The sequence below is a fragment of the Microcaecilia unicolor genome, chromosome 2, assembly GCF_901765095.1.
Source record: "Microcaecilia unicolor chromosome 2, aMicUni1.1, whole genome shotgun sequence".
Classification (NCBI taxonomy): domain Eukaryota; kingdom Metazoa; phylum Chordata; class Amphibia; order Gymnophiona; family Siphonopidae; genus Microcaecilia; species Microcaecilia unicolor.
This window is the reverse complement of record NC_044032.1, coordinates 433,886,514-433,902,782: the sequence shown is the minus strand read 5'-3', so window position 1 is coordinate 433,902,782 and position 16,269 is coordinate 433,886,514. Positions and strand designations below refer to the sequence as shown.

At 43.0% G+C, this 16,269-nt stretch overlaps 1 protein-coding gene across 4 annotated transcripts in view; it reads right to left on the bottom strand.

Moving 5' to 3' along the window:
- The window catches only part of SEC24B (SEC24 homolog B, COPII coat complex component), a 277,839-nt gene that overhangs the window by 31,055 nt on the left and 230,515 nt on the right, over positions 1-16,269 (bottom strand). For all 4 annotated transcript variants that reach the window (XM_030190801.1, XM_030190802.1, XM_030190803.1 and 1 more), the window contains one exon: positions 15,003-15,113. In XM_030190801.1, the coding sequence (XP_030046661.1) occupies positions 15,003-15,113 (111 nt within the window). The remainder of the gene's footprint in view (positions 1-15,002; positions 15,114-16,269) is intronic.

The following is a 16,269-nucleotide window of genomic DNA, read 5'->3' as shown; positions in this document are numbered from 1 at the left end:
AGGCCGCCTCTGCATCAAAGCTGATCAACAGAGGTGGCCTTTGTAACAGCCATACCTCCTTCACTGAGACCAGAATCTTGTGTACATTTTTAATGATATAACGGTTTTGAACAAAGCCCACTTGAGAATCATAAATTTCCAAGGGAAACACTCTTGACAACCAGTTAGAGTTTAGTTTCAAAGTTGAGCAGAGAACTTGGTCTGTAGGAACCTGATAATGGATTCCTACCTGGTTTGAGACAGACCTGAATCTATGCCATGTTCAAGTCACTATTTCATTGAACACAGCAGTTAAAGGGGGCATTATATAATCTTGCAATAATTTACAGAACTGCTCTGTAACTGTCCATCCTCAGGCTTCACACAACGAGCTCTGCTGGATCGCCCATCCCACCTCCTCAGATGTAATAGACAAATTCAGAAAAGTTACCTCAGGATTGCTTAGCCTAGGCACCTCTAAATTATCCAGCTACATCGTTCTTATCAGGGGGAGCAGTATATAATTGCTCATAAAATTCCTTGAAAGCCTTACAAATTAGCTCATCGGAGATAATATCCAATCCTGAACTATCCAGTAAGTGGGCAATCTTCCTTGGCTCTCCCAATTTCTTTTATTAGCCGAGCTAACAGTTTGCCACTTTTATTTGCATGTTTATAAAGTTGGTATTTATAATAAATATATGATTTACAGGCTGTCCAGTAAATCCGAGTTTTGTGCTGTAAAGTTGGTGACGGTCCATAGGCTCTATGTGCTGTAGTAACTTGGTGTTCCATATATAATATTTCTTTATCCCTCACCTTTCTCATATGACTGATGTAACTAATATGTCTTCTCTGAGTACCACCTTCACCAATTCCCAATAAAGAAGAGGTTGGTAAATATGGCCTCTGTTAGTAATCTGATATTCCTTCCATTTTTCAATAACATAGAACTGAAAACCTACATCCATATAAATATCCAACGGAAAATATCATCTAAAGATATCTTTCTATGAGTCTTTGGATTCCCATTTCACCCAGATCATGGCGTGATCTGAAACCTCATAAGGTCTGATATCAGCTGCCTGTACATAAGTAAAAGGTTTCTGGATAATAAGATGTAATCGATTCTAGACTGGGTGAAGGAAGTACTAGAAAGATGAGTGAAATCTTGATCTAGTAGATGAAGCATGCACCAAACATCCAGAAGATCCAAAGTAGACACCAAATGTGGGAGATCCTGAGTCTCACGAGGGGATGATCCACCTGAACCATGAGATCTAGCCAGATCAGGGACCCACACCATATTAAAATCGTCTCCCAGGATGAGTGGGATGTCCTCAAAAGTAAGCAAAATATCTAAGAGGTTTTTACAGAACTGTTTATTTTATGGAAGTAAACATTGCATAATAGGAAAGACTGATGATGCAAGGTGACACGGGTCACTACAAAACTACCAGCATCATCTTCAATCACCTTATGAACTATCAGATCAATCCCTTTCCTAACCAGGATTTCTACCCCTGCTTTCTTGTGAAGAGCAGGGGCCTCAATACATTGTTTATCTGTTATGTCACTTTTGAATTTGTATTGTACTTTTTGTGTCTTTTAATGTTTGTATTATGTGTGTGATTTGTACACCGCTCTAGATATGGGCGGTATATAAAATGGTAATAAATGAAAAGAAATGAAAAAATTGTTCAAGGGTATCCAAATGAGACTCCTGTAACACTGTAGTATCTGCTTTATGATGGCGTACAGCCTTTCAAATTTTAGAGTGCTTTATAGGAGAACCTATCTCACCCACATTCCATGAGAACACTTTAACCATTTTATTATGCAAGAGGAATACATGGAATAGATTACAATAACCAAACATTTTTAACCTTCAGGGGATGTCGCCCCAGCCTCTGAGCCCCCTCTACACCACTAGAAAAGTTCCCTGCCAACTAACAAAAAACCAACTGCCAATTGGTTGAACTCTCTGCATTAGGCCTATTCCTAATGATGAACTGGTCTTCTGTTCCCCATCCCTCCTAACGACCCATTGTACATAACATGAAATTTCTTCCCCATCCAGAGATAACTCCATTTCTCTACCCACACCCTAACTTCTTTAAAAAAAACCACCTATACGATGCCCACTCCCACACCCAAATAAAGCCAAATCATTGTGAATAATTAAGTAACCCATTAACTTTTCCTGCAAGAACATACAAAAATGAACAGCAATTTGTATCTGGAAGCATAAACACACACATTACCACCAAAACTGAGCCAAAAACACACCAAAAAAGGGAAAAGAAGAAAAAAATATACAAATAAAATAAAATAATGAAGGCACAACCGGGGATCCTAAAATGCAGTTAATCTCTTTTTTGTTTTTTTTCCACTCCAAGTTTATTTATTCAAAATTTCAATACAAGTGATGAAATTACAACCTCTTATCTATCACAGTTTAAAATATAATAGAGACCAAATACCAGAACCCTAAATTCAGAGTATTAAAAATGTTAATTTAAATAACAAGATCATGGTAATTATCTCTATATTTAAACACAGATAATTGTAGAAACCAGGAGATAAAAGAACGAAAGGAAAAGAAAAAAAAAAAAGAGAAAAATTTCCTATAGTTTGTCCCATCGTTCTAGTCAGCGAGTCAGATATGCAAAAACTGCACAAACCTAAAGTTAGAGTTATGTTTACTTATTTTTATTGGTAGTTCTCAAACAGCTGTAAGATACAAACAGAGAAAATAAGCAAAAGAGAACACTTTTATAAATAATCTCCCACTGCCCAAACTCTTGGAATGCCCTCCCGCAGGAGGTGGTGGAGAGGAAAACGGTAACGGAATTCAAACATGCGTGGGATAAACATAAAGGAATCCTCCTCAGAAGGAAGGGATCCCCAGAAGCTTAGCCGGCGGTGGGAGGCAGGGCTGGTGGTTGGGAGGTGGGGATAGTGCTGGGCAGACTTATACGGTCTGTGCCGGTGGTGGGAGGTGGGGATAGCGCTGGGCAGACTTATACGGTCTGTGCCCTGAGAAAGACAGGTACAAATCAAGGTAAGGTATACACAAAAAATGGCACATGTTGGGCAGACTGGGTGGACCGTGCAGGTCTTTTTCTGCCGTCATCTACTATGTTACTATGTAACCTCCCCATCCCTACCCAGGCTCTGTGCGCCAGTACAAACATATAGTACTCAAAATCAATACATCAACTATTCAACAGTCTACTGTGTGCCAGGGGTGTAAGAGTGCTCCAAAAGGTTCTCAGGTCAGATCAAAACTATGCCCCCCCCCCCCCCCAAGGACAGGCCACATCTGTAAATGCATGTTGTTCCATGGACGGTTGCTGAATCATCAAGGAGTACCATCGTGCTAGTGATGGCAAGTCCACTGTCAGCCACTTTCCCAGCAGAACAGCAGATAAGGCCAGATAAGCCTTCAGAGCTGGGCACCCATAACAAAACTTGTCAAAAAGCATCAGCACCTTTGGAAAACATGTCCAGCGCCACACATTCATGAGAGACTTCAGGAAGTATACAATCTCAAAAAGATAATACTTGGGGGCAAGCCCAAAACATATGCCACAAAGTGGCACCAGACTGAGAGCACTTTGAACAATCATCAGGGCAAAGGGTGGAACAATATGCCCTGTGGGGGAAGATATACAAGCGCAATAGAAATTTATACTGTAATTCCCAAAGTAAAACATTCTGAGTAAGCCTAGTATGGTCCACAAGATACTGCTTTAGCTGATCAGCCGTAATCGGACCCCCAACATCATGAGACCACTTCAAAGCATAAGAGTCATAACCAATGTCTTTCAACTGATCCTGGAGATACATATGATAACATGTAAGAGGAACAAGTTGTTGTACATCTACCAATATAACTCCAGAAACTGATATGTATTCTAAAACAAAAAATTAGAAGGCAAGGAGACTACATAATGATGGAAATGGATAGAGGAAAAAAAATCATGAGACTCCAATCCAAATTCCCCATAAAGCTCAGGAAATGGTTTAATTGTATCCTCTGCTGTAATAACTTAATGAACATATAGCAACCCCCCCTCCCAAGCCCATCTAACAAAAGGTGAGGGGAACAGGCTTGGGGCAAAGTCCCCATTATCACACAAAGGTAGCAATGGAGAGATGTAGGAACTCACTCCTAAACGAGTTCCAACCCTCTGCCAAACCCGTCAGAGGGACAAAGCAAAGAACATTCACTCCTGGAATCCCAACTTAGATGTTTGGTATGCAACAGATAAATGAAATGCCAAGGAGTTCCAACCTCCAGTTCCACAGATGAAACTGAAAAATGGGAAGTATCCGGAAACCAATCTGTAACATGTTTCATACCACAAGCCACAGAGAATAAGCGAAGGTTCAAAAGATCCAAGCCACCTCTGGACCTTTCGAAGCGAGACCACTGATAAGGGCCCGCTCCCCCCCATCACAAATAATGGGCAGTGCCTTGTCCAATGAACTCCCATAGTGATAAGACAGAAAAACTGCCAATATCTGAAAGAGGTATAGCCACTGAGGAATCACAATCATATTATATAAGGCTATACGGCCCAACATGGAAGTTGCCAAGATTGCAATTTTTGAATGGTGTTATGTAACATTTGGTCAACATGAGGCTGGTAAAGACATGAAAGGTCCTGTGGAATCCAAATCCCAAGATACTTAATCTTGTCAGTAGCCCACACTAAATGAAAATTCCCCACCCAAGTCCACTGGACCGTGGGTCTGCAAAGAAAGAGCTAGTGATTTTTGCAAATTCATTGTCAGATCAGAAAAGAAGCCAAACTCATCCAAATTGCTCAAAACCTGGGATAGAGTACAGAGTTGAACGGGGACAAAAATGCGACCCATCCCCACCCGAATCAAACCCGTCCCCGCTAATCCCCGCCAGAATCTAACCCGTCCCCACCCGTCCCCGTGAGTAATCTCCTCCATCCCCGCCTGTTCCCATAAAAAAAGGAAGTATAAAGTACTAAGTGGAGTGATCAGGGGGCACACAATGCAGAGTAATACATTTAAAACGAATCAGAGAAAATATTTCTTCACTCATTAATATACTGGATCTTACAAAAAGGGCAATAAATACATAAGTTTTTTCCACACTAAAATAGAGAGAATTATTGGTCACCCAAACAGCACAATGCCATCAACAAAAGAAAGAAGTGGGTATGCTAATGCTTTACATGCAGTAAAACAGCTCACAAACAGCCAGTTCCCACCATGAGAGAAATAAACTGCCTATACACATATAAAAAATAATAGTCAGCTGAGCTCACCTCTGTGCAGTTCTCTTCTGTGGATACCGAGGTCTGGCAGTGCCTGGAAGACTCACTACATACAACTTGAGCAAATCTCCTGCACGTGTTTAACTTGAGTTGAGACAGAGAGAGACCCGGGTGAAAACGTCCAACACCCCCTTGAAATTTGGTCGTCTCTGCGATGGAGCAGTTAAGGAGGCCCAAAATGGATGTTTCTCCGAGAAGGACATCCACGCCTTTGCTCTGCCCGACAACCCCCTTGAAATTTGGCCGTCCCTGCGATGGAGCAGTTAAGGACGCCCAAAATGGACGTTTCTCCGAGAAGGACATCCACGCCTTTGCTCTGCCCGACAACCCCCTTGAAATTTGGCCATCCCTGCGATGAAGCAGTTAAGGACGCCCAAAATGGACGTTTCTCAGAGCACATCTACGCCTTTGCTCTGCCCGACACCCCCCTTGGTATTTGGCCGTCCCTCCGATGGAGCAGTTAAGGACACCCAAAATGAACGTTTCTCAGAGCACATCCATGCCTTTGCTCTGCCCGACACCCCTCTTGAAATTTGGCCGTCCCTGCGACGGGCCAGTTGAGGGCATCCTTCTTTTCGTACTGGAGGAGAGCTTGGTTTCCGCCCACTAAAACAAAGGTATGTGCGCATGTCCCCATGGGAATCCTGCCAGAACATCCTCCATCCCCACTATTTGGATAACTACCTAGATAAAGTTACAACAGCCTTTTTACTGTCCTAACTTTATCCAGGTAGTTAACATATTAGTGGACTGAAATTTGCCACAAACCGTTAACTCCTAGCTCTGCCCAGACTCCACCCTAGACTAACCAGATAGTGCCATGCTGGTCTGCCCAGATTTTCAGCAACACAATCCAGTTATGTGCTATTGAAAATCCAGGTAGGAGTCTCTCTTACTTGGTCAAGTAGAGCTGAATATCAGGCCTTAGATTTCAGCAAAGCGTTTGACAAGGTTTCTCATAAGCAGTGGCTTTCCTAGGTCGGCTGGCACCTGGGGCAGACTGCTGCTGCGCATCCCACTGGCGCATCACCTCCACACTAGTCTTACATTTTGGGGTTAGCTGGGAGAGGTCGCTCGGCTGTCAGTTCCGCCGGTTCCCTGCCCCAGAACAGGAAAGTAACATCAGAGGGAGCAAGGAACCAGTGGAACAGACAGCCGTGCAGCTGCTCCCTGCACCCCCTTGCAGCATGCACCTGAGATGAACCACCCCCACCGTCCCACCCTCGGTATGCCACTGCTCATAAGCAACTTATAAATAAACTGAGCAGTCTTGCTATAAGGCCCTAAGTAACTGAGTTAGAAACTGGTTGAATGGAAGGCAAGAAAGAGTAGTGAAAGATGGAGTTCACTCTGAAGAAAAGGGATGTTACCAGTAATATACCACAGGAATTGGGCCTTGGTCTGGTTCTTTTCAGAAATTTTATAAGTGATATTGCAGATGGGCTATCAGAAAAAAGGTTGGCTGTTGGCAGAAAATACCAAGATCTACAAAAGGGTATATACTCTGGAAGGTGTGGAAAATATGAATAAGGGAATAAGGGTCAGGGTCATGCATTTGATATACTACCTTTCTGTGGTACAACCAAAGCAGTTTACATGTTATATACAATGATCTGGCAAAGCTTGAGGAATGCTCTCAAGTGCTGCAGCCAAGATTTGAAGCATAATACAGGATCATGCATTTGGACTAAAGAAAGGGAAGCATTACGGTACGGGCTGAAATTTTTCTGTGCATGAAGAATGGGATCAGGGAGTGATTGTATCTGATGATCTTCAGGTGACCAAAGAAGAGGGCAAAGGCCAAAATGATGCTTGAATGCATAGACAGGAATGGCCAGTAGAAAAAAAAGGTAATACTGCCTCTGTGTAAGTCTCTGGTAAGACATCATTTGGAGAAGTGTGCCATTCTGGAGACCACGCCTTCAAAAGGATAAAAAGTGAATGGAGTCGGTCCAGAGAGGTGCTATGAAAATCATCAGTATTCACATAAAACAGAGGGACAGACTTAAAAGATCTAAATATGCATACTTTGGAAGAAAGGAAGGTTGGGGATATGACCAAGACATTTAAATACCTCCATGAATAAACATACAGGAGGTGGGCCTATTTCAGTTGCAAGGAAGCTCTGGATTAGGCTTAAAAAGAGGAGTATCTAAGGAAATATTTCTTCAGGGATAGGTACTGGATGCATGGAATAGCCTTCCAGTAGAGGTGGTGGAGACGAGGATGCTATCTGATTTCAGGAAATAATGGGCAAGCACAAAGGATCTCTGAAAGAGAGGAAGGGAATACAGAGTTTAGCACTTGGGCAGACTGGATAGACTGTGTGATCTTTATCTGCTGATATTTTTGTTGCGTCTACATGTGAGGCAAAGAAACAGGTCCATAAATCTGCTCTCCTCAGGGGCGTAGCCACGGGTGGGCTTGGACGGGCCCAGGCCCACCCATTTTCCCTCCAAGCCCGCCCATCCTTCGTACGCTGTCGCTGCCCTTTTGTCCGGCGGAGGCAGCGTTCACTTCCTGTACTGTGTTCTCCCCAGGTTCCGCTGCATCGTCCCAGTGGAATCCTTTTCGGCCGTCGCGCTGCGCTGCCATACACACAGGCAGCTTGCTCCTCTCCCACCGCGATCATCCGGCCCTAACAGGAAGTGCATCAGAGAGGGCCAGAATGGATGCGGCGGGGGAGGAGCGAAGCTGCCTGTGTGTATGGCAGTGCAGCGCGACGGCCGAAAAGGATTCCACTTGCAGGGACGATGCAGCGGAGCCTGGGGAGAAGACAGGGCAGGAAGGAAACGCTGAATGCTGCCTCCGCGGGACAAAAGGGCAGCGACAGCGCGGGAAGGATGTGGATTCACTGGCCTGGGGGGGAAGTGGCTGAGCTGCTGGGACATAGGAGGGAGAGGAGGAACGGACTTAAGGGAAGGAAGAGAGAGATGCTGGGACATGGGAGGGAGAGGAAGAAGGGACTGGAGGGAAGGGAGAAGCTGCTGGGACATGGGAGGGAGAGGAAGAAGGGACTGGAGGGAAGGGAGAAGCTGCTGGGACATGGGAGGGAGAGGAAGAAGGGACTGGAGGGAAGGGAGAAGCTGCTGGGACATGGGAGGGAGAGGAAGAATGGACTGGAGGGAAGGAAGGGAGAAGCTGCTGGGACATGGGAGGGAGAGGAAGAATGGACTGGAGGGAAGGAAGGGAGAAGCTGCTGGGACATGGGAGGGAGAGGAAGAATGGACTGGAGGGAAGGAAGGGAGAAGCTGCTGGGACATGGGAGGGAGAGGAAGAATGGACTGGAGGGAAGGAAGGGAGAAGCTGCTGGGACATGGGAGGGAGAGGAAGAATGGACTGGAGGGAAGGAAGGGAGAAGCTGCTGGGACATGGGAGGGAGAGGAAGAATGGACTGGAGGGAAGGAAGGGAGAAGCTGCTGGGACATGGGAGGGAGAAGAAGAAGGGACTGGAGGGAAGGGAGAAGCTGCTGGGACATGGGAGGGAGAGGAAGAATGGACTGGAGGGAAGGGAGAAGCTGCTGGGACATGGGAGGGAGAGGAAGAATGGACTGGAAGAAAGGGAGAGAGCGTCTGGGACATGGGAGGAAGAGGAAGAAGGGACTGACGGGAAGGGAGAGCGCTACTGGACATGGGAGGGAGAGGAGGAAGGGACTGGAGAGCTGCTGGACAAGGGAGGAAGAAGGGACTAGAGGGAAGGGAGAGAGCTGCTGGACATGGGATGGAGAGGAGGAGGGGATTGGATGGAAGGGAGAGGGCTGCTGGACATGGGAGGGAGAGGAGGAAGGGGCTGGAGAGCTGCTGGACAAGGAAGGAAGAGGAAGAAGGGACTAGAGGGAAGAGAGCTGCTGGACATGGGAGGATAGGGAGAGAAAGAGGGGAGATGGATGAAAGGATGCAGAGAGAAAGGGGAGAAACTAGAAGGATGTGGAGAGAGGGAGAAGACTGAACAGAAAAGGGTAGAGAGATAGGCACTGGATAGAAGGAGAGGGGAGATAGAGACACTAGATGGAAGGATCAGCAGAGGGTAGATGAGTGGAAGGATAAGGAGAGAAAGAGAGAAGACACTGGATGGAAGGGTAGGGAGAAAAAGGAGACGCTGGATGCAAAAGAAAGAGGGGAGAGAAAGAGGGGAGCTGCTGGATGGAAAGAGGGAGAGGACAGAGTAGGGAAAGACTGGAGAATAAGAGGAAGGGGCATGTGGCGAACAAGGGTGAGGAAAAGATGAAAAGCCATAGGTGATGAATGGACAGGAAACCCTGGCAAGAGAAAGACGAAGGAAAGCGGAATCTAGAGACTGGGAGCAACACAATGAGAAAAAGTAAATGGCCATACAACAAAGGCAAAGAAAATAACTTTATTTTAAATTTAGGATAAAGTAATATGGTACCTGTGTTAATAAAGTTTTAGAGACCAATACTTCCTTCCTTAGGTCAGGAGAGGATACCATAACAGCATTATACTGACCTGAGGCAGGAGGTTTTGGCCTCTGAAAGCTCACTGAAAAGTGTGACTAAATTTTGCTGGGGGAGGGGGGTAGAGAGAAAATTTTGTGCCCACCCACTTTGGGTTCAGGCCCACCCAAAATTGGCAGTCTGGCTACGCCACTGGCTCTCCTACTGAACAAAAAAATCTCATTTAAAGCTGGAACATCCAGATGAATTCCTTGCACTTGATCAACACAAATGGGACTAACTCCTTGATTACACAGAATGTTGATTTTCACCCTTTCACAAGCTAGGTTTATGAGGTTATGGATAAGGAAACTGATGAAGGAGAATGCTCAGGATCTGATGTCAATGGGTAAGCAGAAGGGAAACAGCCCTGGCACTTGTACAAACATCCATTGAGAGCTACATACATCAGGAGCAGGTGCATGAAGGAGGAAATTACGCCCTTGGCGTTTGTGATATCTTGCTTAGCCCTGAATAGCACAAGATCTCTCCTAGGTCCAGGATTGGGCCAACACTGGAGATTCAGCAAGATGCTGTTGATATGGTAGTTGCTATGGCAGTGTCAAGCAAGGACTTGTCTTTTCCAACATGAAGTTCTGTGCCTACTTTGGAACCTCAAGCTCAGGGCACTGAAGTGATATCATCTCTATGGAGGATGAAAAAGACAGAGGGAATAACATTGACTTAAGTTTGGCAGGTGAGTGGTGATCTGAAGCACTCAGTATTGGCAAAGCTGGATAAGTCCGTGAAAGTTCAGAGTTCCCTGCAAGTGTAAATAAAGCAAGAGAGTAAACTGAGTTGGCAGCAGGTTATGCTGGAGAATGTGGAGAGGCAGAGACATGCAAGTATAATTAAGAATAAGAACTTAGTCTATCAAAAGTTAGTAACTATTGATAATTTTAATTGGCATCTGAATGCAAGATTTATTAACTTTCCCAACTCACCTATGATTGCTACATTGAATATGGTTAGAAAATATTTAGAAGTTCTCCAGATATCTAAAAACTCATGAGCACTTTTGGTGAGAGCCTTTCATGTTGGGAGCCCAGGGGGCACAATAGAAGTTGAAGAGGATAGTCTGGATGTGGTGGGCTTTTTTGAAAGCTCCCAATCTGTACTGTCATCTCAAGTTTCCAAGTTTAGGTTATCTGAGTGGTTTATAATTATTTAAAAAAAAAAAAAAAAAAAAAAGAAGGGGTAAGGGGGTGGGAAAGACAGAGTGAAGGGAAAGCGGATATGGAGAGGAAAGAAGAGCGAGAACTACAATATGTAATAGGACAGAGGGGAAGGAGGAAAATACAAGAGGTTAGGAAGCATGTCTGGCATACCCTGCAGGTCAAGGTCATTACTGGAAAGAGGTGCATGGGTTAGATATAAGCGTCTTCAAAGAGAAAGGTTTTTAGACTAGTTTTGAATTTTGTTCAGGAGGTCTGCTGCTATAAATGGATGGAACAACGCATTCTAGTGTGGAACCAGTGACAGAAAGACGAGATGACTAAGGTACTGCTGTAATTGGAGGGTATAAGATGGGCAGTATGGTGTCAGCAAATGTGATAAGAGCGGGAAGCTCATGTTCTGAATTTTGAAAATCAGGGTACGGATTTTATAGGTACTTCTGTACAAGAGTGGCAGACAGTGCATAATTTTAAGAAAGGAGGTAAAGCCATTTTGATTGTGACTCAACCTTGAACCTGATAGAAATTGGATTTTCTCTTTAAGCAGCAAAGTTTTTCCTGATTTGTCTAGGGCTATCCAGAGCAAGTGTAAGGCCTTTTTGGCTAAGCGGGCTCATGTATTAGCCCTAAGAGCAATATATTTCTTGTGATTTTCCTGTAAATGCATCATGAAATATCAGGGTAATATTTATATTTCTGTTGATCCATTACATTTGCAGAATTTGTTTTACATGCTAGAGTTGCTCCAACCCTGCTTGCTTTATCTTTTCCCATAGGCTCTGTTTTTCAGAAAATGTTATCTTGTCAGTGTATGAATGGATTAAAGCAGGGGCGTAGCCAGACAACAGATTTTGGGTGGGCCTTGGCAAGAAGTAGGTGGGCACCAAATGTTCTCCGCTCACCACCACCAAAAAAATATCTCAGCTGGCAGAAAAATGCTTCTTTCCACCTTGGCAGTCTGCAGCAGGGATGCGCTGAAAACTGAGCATGTGCAGGTGCCGGTATCGTGAAGAGTAGCGTTTTCATTACCATCAGGGGGAAGTCTTCAGTTGTCAGAGCTTGGGATCCCCATCAGCTACCACTAAATGTGTGCTACTGTTAGGTGGGCCTGAGCCCTAAGTGGGTGGGCCCTGGGCCACCTAGGCCCACCTGTGGCTACGCCACTGGATTAAAGATAAATATACAAAATGTTACTGATCAAATTAAAATAATTTCCTTCAACATTGGTTCACTGACTTCTGAAAACACAACTGAATCCTTTAAGTCTTACTGCCCCCTGGATCCATAATGACTTCCAGCAACACTTTGCTGTTTTGTACTGTAAATATCTTTATGGAAATCACACAGGAGCTCGCCTAGCCGAAATTGTCAAAAATGCTGGCAAATTGGAATATTCAAAAAAGCTGAGTTCAGCTTTTCTTTTGAGATAATGGGGCCAACATAAAAAAGCTCAGAGATGCATGACTATTTTCCTGAGGTTCCATAACATCCTACTAACTCTTTCTTGAGAAATTCCCCCAGCAAAATTAGATCTTTTGAAATCCAGGACCTTCAACCTTGAATAAGCTCTCTCCTCTGTCTTGATATTGAACCACACCATTCGGTTATCACTAGATGCCAATTGGTCTCCCACAGTGACATCAGAAACATTCTCTCTGTTTGTAAGCACCAGGCCCAGAATATCTCCATCCTGCGTCGGTTCCATTACCTACTGCTGAAACAATTCTTCCTGTAGGCAATCCAAGATCTCTTTGCTTCTGGACGACTCCGTAGCAGGGACGCCCCAATCGACATCCAGCATATTAAAAGCACCTATCAGTAGTACTTTCCATTTCCTATCTTGTGGATGTCTTCAATTAAGTCTCTGTTCATGTCTTCTGACTGTGAAGGTGACCTGCATATTACTCCGATGTAGATTAATTTTCCTTTCCCTCTTTCCAGTTTAACCCAGAGCGCTTCTTCCATACCCCATGTGTCCTGCAGTTCTGTCACTTTAATATTATTCTTAGCATATAATGCCACTCCTTCACCCTTTTTTCCTACCCTGTCCTTCCTGAGTAGATTATAGCCAGGTACAGCTATATCCTAGTCATGGTTCCCCATGAACCACTTCTCCATGAGCGCCACTAAATCCAAGTCTGCTTCTATCATTATAGCCTCTAGATATAGAAGTTTGTTTCCCATACTGTGGGCATTGGTATACAAGGCTCTCCAGATGTTACTCTTTTTTTCCTCTTCTATAGGGGCATTCGATGACTTACCTTCCTGAGTATTAATTATGGCTTTGGGGCCTTTTTTTACCCATCCCAAGCAAGTTTAGCTTAAAGCCTTCTTTAGTACTTTAGCCAGTCTGTTGCTGAAGATACTCTGTCCCTTGATAGATGGACACCATCACCGCTCAGTAGCTCTTGGAAAGTTGTCCCATGGTCTAGGAAACCAAAGCGCTCACATCGGCACCATTCACGAAGCCACACATTTAGCTCCAGGATGCGAGCTTTTCTCATTCGGCCTTTACCTTCAACAGGGAGGATTGATGAGAACACCACCTGTGCACCTAGGTGCTTCACCCTCTGACCCAAAGCCATGAAGTCCTGTTTGATAGGTTCAGTAGGATACCTAGCAGTATCACTCATGTCAACATGGATGAGCAGCATAGGAGATAATCTGGAATTAACTGAAATTGAAGATGAAAAGAAAAAAATCTCAAAAAAAGTTCTTCAGTATTTGATTTTTGGGCTGCATGGGATTATTTTAATTGTCAAGTGCGCTTTAAATGACAAATTTCAACAACTTCAGACCTGGAAATTGAAATTAACAAATTCCTTACAGACCCATGTTTACCAGGAACTGAAGATCCAGTTCTATGGTGGAAACTAAATAAACAAACTTGCCCAAACCTGAGTATATGTTCTAAAGTCCTTCTGGTAATTTCTTCCACAAATGTGCCAAGGGAAAGGCTGCTCAGTAAAGATGGGATAGTTTTTCTGAAAAGAGAGCTTGCCTTTCCTTTGAAAGCATAGAATGTTTGGTGTTTTTGAAATAAGCATAGCAAACGTTTGAAAAGTCTGCTAAGAATAATTCACCTTAGTTGTAAGATAGAAGAACAACAGTGGAATTATTAAGCATAATAAAAGAATGGCAGGACTCCCTAAGCATGTAAGCAATAAAGAATTTCTAATATGATTTAAAAATTAGAAATTATATTGTTTCATGTTAACGTGCTAATGCAAATTATTTGTATTCATTATTCGCATTTGGCCAAATAGCAAAAAATACTATTTGGTACAGCTCTACTTACTACCCTAATACACACTTTAGCGAGCACTCGGTTAAGACTATTTGCAGCACTCTTTGGGCCCTGCTTACTAAGCAGCATTATGGGTATGTTAACGCTTTTAACGCACGTTAACTATGTACGTGCCTAGAATATCCCTATAGGCGCCTACATGGTTAGCACGTGCGCTAAATGTAGGCGTGCTAAAAACACTAACACACCTTAGTAAACAGAGCCCTTTATTTGGAAAGTCCAAAGGTGTCAGTCACAAGCTTCAGTTGGTCCAAAATATGGCTGTGTAACTAGTCGTGTGCAAGAGATCATATTTCTCCAATTCTGGCAGCTGCACTGAACCTTTATAGGAGTAAATTCAAATTATAGCACTACAACCGCTAAAGCTAGTATGTTTCTTTAAAATAAGGTTTCCATTTAATATACCATTTTGCTTTCCGTCTCTACATTTACAAATACTGTATATGCTACACTGTGACTTAAATGTCCATAATTTTATTATAATGTACTAGAGTGCATACACTCTGGGAGCTGCTTTTCAATGTACCCTATGGGAAACAGGACACACTAGGCAGAAAAAGAGCATACTGAGTTCACATTGAAAAATTACAATAACTTTTTAAAGTTATTTTTACCTGCAAGAACCGTGCGATGATCAATAATTGTAATATATACTTGCAACTGAACATTTCAATACTACAGATTTAGTCTGATTAAAGTATGATGAAATTCTTCTCCAGCATAGAGAATTACTTTTCTAATAAAGCAATTCCACTGGCACACTCACCCATGTTCGCTAACAGACATGTAACTGCTTGCACATCTGCTCCTGCATAAACATCGGTTAAAGAATTCACAACAGGCAGGCAAAGGGTGTGCACTCGAATTCTTCTTTCTCCTGTTCAAAACAATTAACATAGGATTACCAAATAGTAAGTATAAAGAACTTTAGTTTTAATAAAAACAATTTTACATTATAGCATATTCTAGATATAAGGAAATTCTAGATTTTAAAAAGCAGTTTAATTTTTACATACTTAAAAAAAAAAGTTTACACGTACATTTTATTTATGACATTTGTATCCCACATTATCCCGAACAAGCTCAGGTTCAGTCCGATAATTAATTATAACATTTAACATATTAGGAATAATTGTGCATTTGTCATGAAGCTAGAATATTGGTTATGTTGAAACATATAAGAGAGATGGCAACATTAGTTTATTGTCTTTTGATAAGAGACGTACTTAATAGAAAAGCCTTTACTAATTTATGAAATCTCAGATAATCTTCTAAGTACCTTAATTGCTTGGGTACAGAATGCCAAAGTTTGGTACTCAGTATGTGAAGTCTGCGACAAGGACTGATTTGTAAGAAAGACCTTTGCAGTCTGGATAATGGAGCGTGAGGTAATGTTTTCACTGTATTACGTGAAGGTAAATCAGTTAGTTGCTGCATGTAGGAGGCTGATAAATGATGTATGATTTGGTAAACAGTGAAACATATTTTAAAGGTGATCCTTGCGTTTATGGGAAGCCAGTGAAATTTTAACAAGAGAGGGGAAGCCTTCCCAAAGCGAGGAGCACTGCATACAAGGAGGGCAGCGGTATTTTGAGCTGTTTGTAATTTTTTAAGGAGTGAGATTTTAATATCCGCATATATGGCATTACAATAATCAAATTTGGATAGTACCAGAGACTGGGTAATAGTATGAAGCGTGGAGCTTGGGAAGAAAGGACACAATCTTTTTAACTTCCATAGTGTATGGAAGACACTCAAGACCACCTTCGAATGATAAATGATGGTCGATGGTGATGCCCAGGATTTTCAATTGGTCTAAGCGCATATGATGTGTTGTCAATAATTAAGTTTTTTAATGAAATGGGTTGGTAGGGGTTGGTAAGTATGAGGAAGTTAGTCTTTTCCCGATTTGAGTGTGAAACTGGATGCCCAAGATTCCATCAAATCTAAACTGGCTTTAATCTCATATATAATTTCTAGTAATTCCCTTTAGAAGGGGATATAAATAGTGACATCATCAGCACAGATGAAGG